Genomic DNA, 13,604 nt, shown 5'->3' on the forward strand with positions numbered 1-13,604 from the left:
GGAGTACGCTGGAGGTGGAGACCTGAAGCAGTTTATTGATGTCAGGTTCATCTCTGCCGAGATCCTCTGTGGCCTTCGCTTTTTGCATCACAATGGCGTTGTGCACAGAGACCTGAAACCAGCAAATATTCTGCTGGACAGTCGCGGCCACATCAAGATCAGCGACTTTGGCCTGGCATTAACAAACATGTCTAAATGGAAGACGTCTCAGCAATATGCTGGTACTCCACATTTCTGTGCTCCAGAGGTCATTCAATCTAGGCCATACAACTGGCTGGCAGACTATTTCTCCTTCGGGATTATAGTCTGTTTAATGGCAGTGGGCACATACCCATTTAATCTTAAACGGACGGCAGAAGAACTTCGGCGTTCCATATGCAAAGACAAGCCACGGCTTCCCAGAAAAACTGAGCGCGTTGTCCGGGACTTCATATTGGGTGTAAGTAAATGCAAACCTGTAGCCTTGCTAGGACAATGTTTATTTTTTCACCCTCCTAATAGTCCTATGTTCTTTTTATTAACAGCTTCTAGCCAAAGAACCAATAACCCGTAGCACAGCGGTCAGCAAGCTTCCCAACCATCCATTTTTTAGTGGTATAGATTGGGAAGAAATACTCAGTGGGAACGCCTGCCCGCCATGTTTGCCCTAGGTTGAGGGAAATAGTGGAATAAAAGGCATTTTTTTACCACCACCGGTGGTATAAAAAGCATGTTGCCATCGTTGGCGGCATGCTTTTTATGCCACCGGGTGGCATAAAAAGCATCTCGCCTCTAGTGCCATGAAAAGCATGCTGCCACTCCAAACACAACATCAGACAGGCTGCTCCATGACATCAGCTCCATCGATCTGTTGACAAGTGCTTTGGTGTCCTGGTTATGATAAATACAATATGCTTTCAGAGAAGATGGAGTCACTTCTTCAACAGATCGAGCTTTGTCACCAACATACCAAACAGAAGAGCTAAACCGATACCGGGACACCGGGACTCCATCTTTACACTGAAAATTTGTTACAAAAATTAAAAAAATATTTAAACTTAATATAAAAATGGTTTTCTTTACATTTTTGGAGGGAAACAGGAATACAGTCATTTTTGAAAATATGGGTTATGTAGTTACCTAGAGGAGGGCACTGGGAAACAAAAGAAAAAAAAAACATTAAAAGCCAGCCCCCCATGCAACCCCGGCCCTAACCGTCATGCTTCTTAGATACTGTATGTGGGAAGTCAAAAAGCAGTCCAAACGAGGGGTGGGTAACAGCCACTAAGAAATACAGTGGACATGGAAACCTTGCTAGGAGAATATCCAAAGGAATCAATGTCTGAAAAAGGCTAGCTGAAAAAAAGGGAAAGCAATACATAGAAAAGCACAAGGAAAGTTCCAGGGAGTAAGCTGGTGATCCAGAACAGGGCAGGTAGCACTGCTATATCAGGTGAAAATCAGACACCACCTTAGGGAGCAAGGAGGCTTCATGGCAGAAACCACTTGATCCATATTTATTGTGGACAACAAGGAAAGGCTTCTTGCAGGTCAACGCTGCAAATTCAGAAAACCATCTTGCAGAAGTTATGGCAACAAGGAAGGCCACCTTGGCACCGGGGTTCCTAGAAATGGATTTTGACCATACAGATAAGGTCTGAAAAACTGACATAGTTAACAAAAAAATATATATATAAAACTAAACTTAATCTCATTAAGTCTCAATAACCATATTGGCTAAAGACATGTGCCTATGTGTGGTTATGCTCTTTATTATCTAACTTGATTCTTTCAAGATATGATTTGAAATGTTTTATATTTTATGAGTAACCTGTACACCTACGCTTATGCTGAATCTGTATTCTTTTGTCATTAAAAATGTAAAACTTAAATAAGGAATTAATTTTAAAAAAACTAAGGGTTTGATAGCAGGGCCTGCAAGTGCAAACAGTGCTTTAAATAGGGATTGTAGCCACTTGTCTGCCGGGTCCTTAAAAGACAGGAGAGTTCTCAATAGGGACAGTGAGTGTCTTGTTCAGCAAGAAATAGCCAGTCCACAACTGGGACCACCCACTTCTTAAAGGAAGCCATCCTCAATAGGATATTAAAGGGCAAACTTGCTTTTTTAGGATACTCCCAGCCCCATACAACACCATTGAGTGAACCTGTATTAAGAAGGGGATGCATCCTGTATTAAGAAGGGGATTTATTGCAGAGACAAGTCTATAATTGTGCCACTTTATAGATCGCTGGTCCGGCCTCATCTGGAGTACGCAGTCCAGTTTTGGTCTCCAGTACTCAGAAAAGATCGTCTTTTGAACGATTTCCTGAGGTACCGTAATATACAGGGGTACAAGTACTCCTAAGAATGAGATGATACATGGACCTAAACATATACGCACACATCGGCAATAGGTTGGACTTGATGGACTTATGTCTTTATTCAACCTCAAATACTATGTAACTGTGTAACCCCCTCAGCTCTGATCAATGGGGTGAAGTAAAGACTATTGTTTAACCAGTTTCCGGAGCAAGTTTTGTCACCCTGGTTTCATATTGACTAGAATATGTAATTAAAGAGCGGGAGGAGATTTGGCTTTATGCAAATAGAACCACAATCAACTTTCAATATGGAATACCTAACAGCACGTTTGCAAAACACCTTGCCTAAATGTGACAAAACTCGGTCCCCCTGGCTGTGTATGGACTTTTCTATTTAACTTTTTTTTTTTTTCCCTCAGTATGGTTCCTCTCTGCGGGTTTTGGGAGGGTTTCTATCCAGATGGGGGTTTGTGTATCCCCCTCTCATCTGTTTCTTTTCTTTCCTCTCTCTATCTTTCCTTTTCCTTTCTTTCCCCATCCGTTTTCTTGTTCCCATTTTGCTTACCATACATTGTCATATGCTTACGATGTTGACTTTTATCTAAAATGAATGATTAAGTATCTGTTCTGATAGTTAAGCCTAACGTATACTTTGACCATGATACACTTTGTACCTTACCCCACATATTTCAAAACTATGTTTTGATAACTGTCATTTTCCACTTCTTGTTCTGTTACTTTTTTTTAATAAATAGAAGAAATAAAGTAGGGCTGTTACTGATTAAAATGATCGTGTTCGATTAATCGAATTTTTTTTGAATCGATTAATTTCGATTAATTATAACGCACATACAGATCCAACTACATTGGCCTATACACTTACAGCACAGCAATGAAGTAATAAAATGAACTAGGATCACACTAATCCAGCACGGTATTGATCTCACGTGCCCCACTCAATATGGCCGCCTGTTGAGTGGGGCAACTCAGAATAATAATAACGTGCTGGATTAGTGTGATCCTAGTTCATTTTATTACTTCATTGCTGTGCTGTATGTGTATAGGCCAATGCCTTGGCTGGCGCTCATGCAGAAAGTTTAAAAAAAAATGTAATCGATCAAAAAAATTTCAATCGATCAAAAAGATTAACGATTAATTTCTTGATTAATCGTTAATTTGCACAGCCCTAAAATAAAGAATATATAGTTAAATGTTCTTGTAATTGGCATACCCCGCGACATTCAGTTTGTTTAAGCTGTTACCTCTGTATGTCTTGCAGATGAATGTGCCAACAGAAGTGAAAATCAACCTCATTAACATGCTATCAGAGTCTGGGTTGAAATCCATTGAGGCAACAAGCTTTGTATCTCCTAAATGGGTTCCTCAGGTATGTATCTTTACTGAGTTGTAGAATGCAAAGTAACAGAGAAGAATATTTTCATAGCATTCTTTATGTAGGTCTCCCTTACTGAGCCGCAGCATATTTGTTTAAAGGGAATGCATATAGTGGTTTATACCTATTTTATTTCTTCATGTATTTCTGGACTGGTATGTTCAGCTATTTCAATTCCGTTTTGCTGAAAGAAAACTTCACCACAGTGACTTATCCCTAATTGGACTACTTAGTAGAGGAAGGTTTGAATCAGAGAAATGGAGCTTCAAAGTAAGCTTTGTTCACTGCACTGCCTCTTTTGCTAATCCATAGTGCTTTAGGAATCTATTGCCATGTGTTAAATATTTATTTGTAAAATAAAGGTAACAGATATATAACAAAAGTTTAAAAAATTGATGATCTCATATACACTACAGAGGCACTGTTTTGTAGGGCTCAGTGAACCATGTCAGGGGCCACTCCTGGTGCAATCCTGCTGCACTGAAGAAAAACAAATGCAGGTGTTGTGTAAGTGTCCTTTTAAACAGTCTAACAGTTAAGCAAAATTACCAAGGCAGGAAAGACAGTCCTGATACATGTGTTTCAACTGTGTATTGAACATTTTACTTGGAATTCAGCTTACTGGCTTTCACGTGTCCTAGCCCTCTAAATTGCTAATAATTACTAAGGCATGCACTGTAAGTGCTATTCACAAGTGTGAAGTACTAATTTTAATAAGAATGTTTGTTTGATTAGATGGCAGATCATGTAAAAGTCATGGAAGGAATAAAGAAGTATCCCAGTGTCAGTTATCCTGTCCTGACACCGAACCTCACTGGATTCCAGACAGCGGTAAGTTCTAAATTGACATACAGTGGTAATGGGGTGTGCTTATATATGATGAGATATGATCACCTGGAGACAGTGCTGGGACAAGGCCTTCTGGCATGCAAAGCAAGGATGCCAAAGTACACACACCCCTTTCTCCCCTTGGATCCTGCTATGTACACAGGTACAGTGACTGGGCTGATGCAGAAATGACAGCCTCTGTCCACCAGCCTTATGGTCACTGCATTTTGGTCAGGACTAAATAAGAAATATATAGGGATAGCTAAGGGTTACTGGGTATTAAATAGGAAAACCTTTTATTTTCAAAATATTTTTTCACAATTGCACATTGTGCTTAGTGCTCCTAAGACACACATTGGAACTTGGCTGTCTAACTGGCAGGACAGGCCTGTAGATTATAGCAGATAGTAGGTCTGTCAGTGCCCCCTCTCAGTTGATTGGAGCAATGTTTGGTGGGAGGGGGGGTATTGTAGGTATGAAATTCAGGAGCAAGTCTGTCCAATCCAGGAGCCATCAGGATTTTTTTTAGGAGCCAGCTCTATTGACAAAAACTAGAGAAATTCTCAAAAGGACCAGCTGTCATATTTAAGGAGAAATGGCTAATTGAAACCTTTGTCCAACCCTAATCTAAACTGACCAATCCCCTTGCAACTCTGATGGTGCCATTGCAAAGTTATGACCCTCCTTGCTAATGAAATTGGTTAGGCTTGAGGTCTTCTTTGTCTGCTAAAATTATCCTGATGGTTAGGATCACCCCACTTGCCTCATACAGGATTGAATATTGCTTAGATTGTAGCACTTGCAAGTAACACTGTACATATTCATTATCGTGAATAAACTGTATTCTAACCTACAGAGAATCATTAGGTGTTATTCTGTTTTCAGATTGAATGTGGAGCCAAAGAAGTGGCCATATTTGGAGCAGCTTCTGAGCTTTTTAGTAAAAAGAATATTAACTGCTCCATAGAGGAAAGTTTGCAGAGATTCAAAGCCGTTACTGATGCAGCTAAAGAAGCCAATATACCTGTGCGAGGGTAAGAACCCCTTTTTTAAATGAAAAAAGTGATGTCACCCATTTTTATTATTGCCCTATTCAAGGGAGTTCACTAACTGTGTGCAATGCATCTATCTGTAAATTGAGATTTTTTTTTTCAGCTGCTGCTGATACATTTATCAGCTATTACCAGTTTTCAGCATCATATAAAAGCTCACTTCCTTGGATAACCCCATTAAATGATGATGTTTACAGTACAGGTATTCCTCACTTAACGACCGAGTTCCGCTCCTACGACCAGGTCGTTAAACAAATTGGTTGTTAAGTGAGGAACTCTATACAGTACTGTATAGCGTTGCAGATGTACAGTACCGAACAGTGTACTGTACATCGGGCAATGAAAATACTTACCGGGACCCGCAGTGAAGATCGGAGGACATCACTTCCGCCGGCGACGCGGCGCACTGACGCTGACACGCAAGGTCGGAGGTCGCTCGGCAGTCCGTCGTAAGTGCGAGTGGTCGCAAAGCAGGTAAGTCGGTAACCGAGGAATGTCTGTATTGCCTTAGCCTTACATGGCTGAGAATGACAAACAGGTCATCATGTAAAGCCAGCATCGTTGTTTTTTAAAACTGTCTGTTTGTACTTTGTATTGTGTATTTGAAAACAAAAGATTATATATTTCTATTCAATCTTATACATTCTTGACATATAATCATGGAACTCTCCCTACAAGTAACTGTGGAGAAATGTATTGGTACCCTTACAGTTCATTCAAACAATGCTTCATTCCTCCTGAAAAGTGATGACATTTAAATCAATTGTCTCATGTACACTTGCAATCCTTTAGGAGTGGAATAAAGCAAAGAAAGTGTGAAAAGAAATACATTGCATATTCTATAAAGATATTCTAAAATGGCCTGGACAGGTTTGTTAGTGTCCCTAGAAAAGATTAGAAATAATTGGATAATAGTGATATTTCACTAACTGCAGTTAGCATCACACGTGTCTTCCAGCTCTTTATCAGCCAGTCAATTTATTTAAATAGAGAAATGTATTCACTCTGCTGTTTTGGTTTCACCTTGTGACAACCTAAAGTTGGCTGAGGAGATCAGAAATAAAATTACAGACCAGCATGTCAAAGGTAAACGCTATAAAATCTCCAAGCAGCTGATGTTCTTGTGATTACAGTTGCAAATATTAGTAAAAAGTTTATGATCCATGGGAGTGTAGCCAACCTCCCGGACATGGCCGTAAGAGGAAAGTCAACCACAGGTTCAACAGAAGCATAGTGTAAATGGAGGCAAAGAGACAAAGGCATACTTTCAAAGAGATGCAAGCCAAACTCCACGGTCCTGGTACACCGCTGTCCAATCGCACCATCCATCGGTTTTTGGCTGAAAGAAGGAAGTCCATGTCGTGGGTCCTTCAACAGAATAATGACCCAAAACACACAGCTAAAAGCACATAAGAATGGCTAAGAACAAAACATTGGGCTATTCTAAAGTGGCCTTCTGTAAACTCTGAATAAGTCTGAATCCTTTTGAACATGGACAGTAAGAGCTAAAACATGCAATCTGGAGACTGCACCTTTCAAACCTAAGACAGCTGGTGCAGTTTGCTCAAGAAGAGTGCGCCAAACTACCTGTTGGCAGGTGCAGAGGACTCGGTGAGAGCTATAGAAATCACTTGTTTGCAGTGATTGCCTCTAAAGATTGTGTCACAAAATATTCGGTTAAGGGCCTCATCATTTATGTCCATACATTTTCGTTTGTTTTATTATTTGAAATATTCTGTTCAATAAAAAATGAGCAAAGTCTTCCTTTTATTATTTAAATCTGAAATAAACAATCATGAATGCCAATTACTTTGATCACTTTTTAATTATTCCAGAGAAAATTGTGATCATGGAAGGGCACCAACAAATTTGTCCATGTCTGTATATGTTATTTTTTTGTTACTTTTCTTTTTATTGAGTTATAAAAACAATCATTGTGGGTTTCTTGACATTTGTATCTGGTGACATTGCAGGTATGTGTCTTGTGTTCTTGGATGCCCATATGAAGGGAAGGTATCACCTAGTAAAGTGGCAGAGGTAATATTATGCATGCTCCCTTTTGCTAATGCTACACTGAGTTTCTTATCTTCTGCACACAGCACAGATATCAATTCAAGTTTTTTTGTTTATTATTCTTTTTTTCCCTTTAGGTGGCACACAAGATGTTCTCTATGGGTTGCTATGAGATTTCCTTAGGGGACACAATTGGTGTGGGGACACCAGGCAGTATGAGAGACATGTTGACTGCTGTCCTAGATGTTATTCCATCTAAAGCCTTAGCTGTTCACTGCCATGATACGTATGGGCAGGCTTTGGCTAATATACTTGTAGCTCTGCAGGTAACACTATGCTTTTAACCTGTCTAACGTCAGTAGTGTTCAAACATTCTTTTATTAAAGGTACACTTAGGCTGTTTTAGTGAGTACATGTTATGATCTGGCCTTGTAGCATTCACTCTAAAATAATTATTGTGGCATTGCCATTTAAACATGACTACTGTACAATGTTTTGATTTTTGCATCACCTGGCTGCAAACCAATTTCAGAATCGAAGGAGCCAAGTGAAAATGTGTTGGCCAGATAGTGACTGCATCCTTCCAGATGCAGTCACTGTTGGGGCATTTAGGCAGCTGTGAGTGCCGTCTGGCAGTGCAGATTCCGCTATCCACACTGTTTAGCGTGGATGGGGGAATCCAGTTATTTCTTTCATTTAGCATGTGGGGCTGATCAACAGAATTCTACACCTGTATGGCTAGCCTTAGTTATAATCTGATGTCTACAGTATGAGCTATACTGGCCATGGCTCATTAAGGGAGAAAGTGATTACACAGATTGAAAGACCTTGTCTTATTGTTTTTGTCTTCCTCCAAACAAACTGGTGCTGGAGGTACTGTATATGCAGATCGCCACCCGTTAACATCTCCTAGTCATAAGCACGGATAGTCTGTTCATGTTTGGTGAGTCACAGTCAGGCATGGATGCCAGCACATCCTTCTGTTCTCTAATGTCTTAGGCTAGACTGACTACCAATAGCTATATATGGAGTTTATTGTTTTCAGCCTGTCCCAAGACTGGTAAACTTCACTGGGAGTGAACTGTAAGGCAGCACTGTTGGTACCCTTTAAGCTGTTTAGTTTTGCCAATATATTCTGCAACACTTTACAGAGTGCATAAAAGCAAGCATATCAGTCCTTGAAAAACTGAAGGAGCTTACAATCAAATGTCTCAACTACACTCACCCACTGGGACCAGTTTGAGAGGAAGAATAAAAACAATTCCCAACAATTTATCATTTGTGCAAAAATTAGTTTGCTGCCTCACAGGGCAGCAATAGAATGTCAGCTATGAAGTCAGAGACATGTGTTATATTTCAATAATTTTTTCCAAAGGATGGCCATAAACAGCTCAATGCCACCCCATCCAAAATCAAATATTACTCTCAGGTGAGGATAGGGCCATTTAGGACTACTCTAGTTCAAAAATGAACTCCAACTATTGACCAATCATGTGTCTCTTTATGTCTGTGAAGGTTCTCATTCATCCAGGTCATGGTATATCTGTAAAAAATAAGTCAAGGCAAATGGACTGAATTGAATCTCATTCTGAATCGAGAAAGCTGCTTGGATGACCAGTGAAACGTCTTCAAGAAAAATACAGCAAGTCCAGTTGCCTTGATTTATTTTTTACAGATATGTGTCTCTTTAGTTCTTTGGGTGAGTAGCATGATGTACAATGGCTGATTCTGTGGCTACAGGGGATGGGGCGATGTCTCCTCACTCTACATTTTTAAAGGAAATATCTCCCTCTCTTTTGTCTCCTTAAGTTTAGGTTAAATTGTACATAATTCCCTATGTGCGTAGTGTTGCATGAGATCTAATCCAATCGCAATTGGAGGAACTTGCGTAAAACCATGATGATTTGAGTTGGAAAATGCTTCATTAGCTCTAAGCAGATTGTAACGAAGCTACATAATGCTCTGTACAGCAATCTGTTTGTTTAGAAGCTCTGTGTGGTGTGTTCCCTTATGTTTTCCATACAATTGTTTTCAGTTTGTACAATTTTGTGTGCCAACTTTGCATAAGAATGTCTTCCATTCCCAACAATTTTTAAAAGACAATTGTATTGTAAGACGTGATGTATGTGGTCACCACTAAAGGGTTTTTAGATATGAGATATAGATTTTTTTTTCTTGTTGTTCAGTTAAATATACATATGGCATTTCAAAATATAACATGATGGAATGATAATAATGTGCTGCTGAACAACATTTAGTTTGGCTTCTGGCATAATATCTCGATACACAGATGGTGTAGCTTCCCACACACATCCAAAGAATATATTTCTTCATTACTTAAGGCCATAAGAAAAGCTCTAATCAGAACAATTTACTGTGATAAAGGACCAGGTTCTTCTTTCTTACGTTGTTCTAAAAACAGGAGATCCTGTTGAGAACAGTCCTGAGCTGTTTTTACATGTTTAAGGGGAAACTATCTTTACATTTCACGTTCCATGACAAAGTCTTCATTATCCACTTACACTTCTGATGTTTCATTCCGCTGTGTGCTTCCGGTTATTTGACACTGTTGCTTTCTGTGTGACAGATGGGAATACATGTGGTGGATTCCTCGATTGCTGGCTTGGGAGGATGTCCTTATGCACAAGGAGCTTCTGGAAATGTGGCCACAGAAGATGTGGTATACATGCTTCAGGGCCTTGGCATTCACACGGTATGTAGAAATAACCTTTATTATTATGGCCCTGTCATATTGAGCCATTGTGCCCCTGCTGTCATCTTGTCTATAAAATGTAGCAGTGCTGCAGAGAGAACACTGTACATACACAGTATTCAGTAATAGGAGTGCCTTTTATAACCTACTCACACGTGTCTGTGTTTTGGATTTGGAAACTCAAATACCTTTTACTGACACTGGCTTGTTGGTCTGTACTGTGGTCAGCCATGGTAGATAAGGGATAAGCATATATCATCTTAATACAAGAGGCATGTGCTTTGTGTATTTGGGTTTGCAAAGGCATTTGGTGCACACAGAGTGGATTTCTATCTTTTTTGGCTACTAGGGGAATATATTTAAATTAAGGTTTCTATGCCTGGAGTTCAGCCTTAAAGTAATGCCCAGGTGATTTTGGCATTAGTTACGGCAGTCGTGCTGGCTGAAGCTAGTCCCGCCCAGAACTTGAATGGAGCTAGAGTAGTCCGGGGCCACCCCAGCGTGCATACAAATGCATTGCAAACTATGTTGCTGGAGAGGTTTAGAAGAGTATAAGAGTGGTGGGTAGGTGGTGGCTTGCCCCACCCCTCCCTACCAAGAACTTAAAAGGAAGTTGACTTAAACTCCCAGACCACCCCCAGCAACTATACAATATCCATTGCATGCTCTGGTGCTGGGAGGAGGGGGAGGGGGTAGGAGCAGAGTGTGCAGGGGTAGGCAGGCTTTGAAGTTTCAGGGTCGTGGCTGTAAGAGACATCTGATCATAGAAGGAGTGAGTTATAAGATGGAAACAATGAGCTCAGTGTGCTAATTATAAAGCAGTATGCATTATTCACATTTCAAAAGAAACTTCCTAAAGAATTGATCTGTAGCATATTGATCTGAGTCTTACTAGTTAAAAAGCAAACACTTTATTCAAACCTCAATAAAAGCCTCTTAAAGTGACCTTAAAAGAATTTTAAAAAGTACATGAAAAATTAGGCCTTTCATTCTTCAAACCGCTGGATAGAGAATTTTGGGCAGCCAAATGTGTCCTGCTGAGGTGCAACAGTCAATCCATAGAACCACAGTACTAAGTGAAAGTAGCTTCTTAACCACTCTCAATCCAGCCGTTATAATGGAACAGGAACAGCTGGGCGGCGACACCTCGCAGGACGAGCTGCTCTTTTTAAATGTCAATTTTGTTCTGTGCTTGTATGCATTCTCTAGTGCACGCTCCAGCACAGTACTTGGGATTGCACTGTTATTGGACAGCGCACTTAATGAAAAAAGGTACAGAGCCAATGAAAGTGGTCACTGTGACTAATGACAATCGGTTGTGAGAGCAAAGAGAGCTTCTTGATCACCAGCCAGAACCAGTGCCATCCAATACCAGTGCCATCTAGTCCCAATGTAATCCAAAATCAGTGCCAGCCATTACCAATGTATTTCAGAACCAGTGCCAGCCAGTACCAAATTAAAGAGGAACTGTTGGGATGTCATGAGAGCATTTGTACTAATGTGCAAGTATGCCTTGCACTTCATGGATGACATACTTTTCAGTTTGCCCTTCTCCAACACTGACAGCTCTGTGCTCTTCTTTGCTGCCGCTGCCATCTTCTCCTTCACTTCTTTCTCAACCATTTGGAAGCCACAGCTGACGTGACTTATGCGAATGTGCACTAGACTTGCATAATTCTGCCACCCAGCATGATTATCGACAGTTTATAGAACCTGACTGTTGTGACAGAACCCAAGGCATGGTAGTAGAGGGGGTCTACAATGCAGTTTGCGTGTAGCGCAGCAGTGAGAGAAGCCAGTCCAGAGTTTCTGTCTGGTCCAGCCAGTGCCTCACCAGCATTTAATGAGCAGCACCAGGTAGCCCCAGGGATTAGTTGGAAGTGAGCTGGAGAGTGGAGAGACCAGCAGCAGTCAGGGATACTGCAAACACTTATTTCTATGAGATGGAGAGGACTTATCTCAAAAAGGACTACAACTTAATTTGAAAGGCCTGTGCATCCATTTGCTTTGTTTTCCTTGGGAACAAGTGACATTGTTGCATTTAAGTTGTGCCTTTGTAAAAAAACGCTCAGTTGAGCAAGGACTTTTGTTTATTTTGCCTGTTGTGCCAGACCTATTAATAAAAAGGCAAAGAACTTTATTTTTGGACAATATTGCATTATTGTGTGGGGTTTCCAACTGTGAAGACTGTGTGGTTAAAGATCCCAGGTCACACTGTGTACACTGCACATGTGCTGCTAGCGGTATACAATTAAAAAAACATTGCTAGCAAACCGGTAAAGGAATATTTTGGCCAAAGGGACACACAATGTCTCGTATACCAAAAAAAGCTTCAACACAGAGAACTTGCTCATTGCAAGAATGAATAGAAAGATACGTTTATCAGTGTGCTGTCCTTCCTTCAATACCCACTCACAAGCTGGGGCCAGGACCTTAAAGGGACTCACTTTTACATGTGAAGAGACTGAGGAAATGCTTCTTCCTGCCTGCAACAGATGGGTGGCATCGTCTCAACCTAGTCAGTGTCGTCTGCTTATCTGCTTTGCGCATAATGAGCACATTTTAATGATAAATAGTAAATTGTGACATGCCAGGGATGTATTCTTGCAGAATTGTAAGGTTACTGATTGGTCCATTTTAATGATCTATTTTTTTTTTATTTTTTTTTTAGGGCATTGACTTGAAAAAGTTGACAGAGGCTGGAACATATATATGTAAATCTCTAGGAAGGAGAAGCAATTCAAAAGTTGCTCAAGCAACATGCAAACTGTGACCAGCAGAACTAATACAATATGCACCCTACATACAGCAATACCTCTAATGAGCTAAAAGACTTGTGTCTCTGGATCTCATGATGCTGGTGTATGGAAGATCTGCTGCTGCTTTCCACCATGTGACATAGTGGATTATGCACCATTGCCAAGCAATTTTAACTTTGCTGCCAGAAAAAAACTTGTCTAGGTTTCTAACAAATGAGAAAGCAGACTAGTACATGTATCACAGTATATTTACAGTAAATCTTGCTGGGAAATCAGACTGAAAGGAATGTCTAGGCTCCATTGCTTACTTTCTCCTAAAAATGCTGGATGTTGGACAGTCTCTGGTGTTGGTACTATCTAATCCACTAACCTGGAACAAACATGTAGTAACTGAAATTATAACTCTTTATCTACTTATTTGTTCCAAGACCGTGTTTCAAAAACGGGTCAAGCCATTGGAGCAGCAGGGAGCCAGGTAACCAGATTTTTTTAGATAGAGATCAGCAATGGCAGCCAACGTGTTTCCCTGAGCACAAGGTTTTCAC

At 40.4% G+C, this 13,604-nt stretch overlaps 1 protein-coding gene across 1 annotated transcript; it reads left to right on the forward strand.

Annotated features, from left to right (window-relative positions):
- The first annotated feature begins 3,582 nt into the window (after positions 1-3,582).
- Positions 3,583-13,206, forward strand: LOC108800696 (hydroxymethylglutaryl-CoA lyase, mitochondrial-like). The gene is made up of 7 exons (XM_018572686.1): positions 3,583-3,688; positions 4,430-4,525; positions 5,408-5,556; positions 7,548-7,611; positions 7,725-7,913; positions 10,175-10,300; positions 12,972-13,206. The coding sequence occupies exons 1-7, from the start codon at positions 3,620-3,622 to the stop codon at positions 13,071-13,073; spliced, it is 795 nt and encodes a 264-aa protein (XP_018428188.1). The 5' UTR covers positions 3,583-3,619; the 3' UTR covers positions 13,074-13,206.
- The last annotated feature ends 398 nt before the right edge of the window (positions 13,207-13,604 follow it).

The sequence above is a fragment of the Nanorana parkeri genome, unplaced genomic scaffold, assembly GCF_000935625.1.
Source record: "Nanorana parkeri isolate BGI_ZX_2015 unplaced genomic scaffold, ASM93562v1 scaffold2105, whole genome shotgun sequence".
In the NCBI taxonomy this organism is placed as follows: Eukaryota; Metazoa; Chordata; class Amphibia; order Anura; family Dicroglossidae; genus Nanorana; species Nanorana parkeri.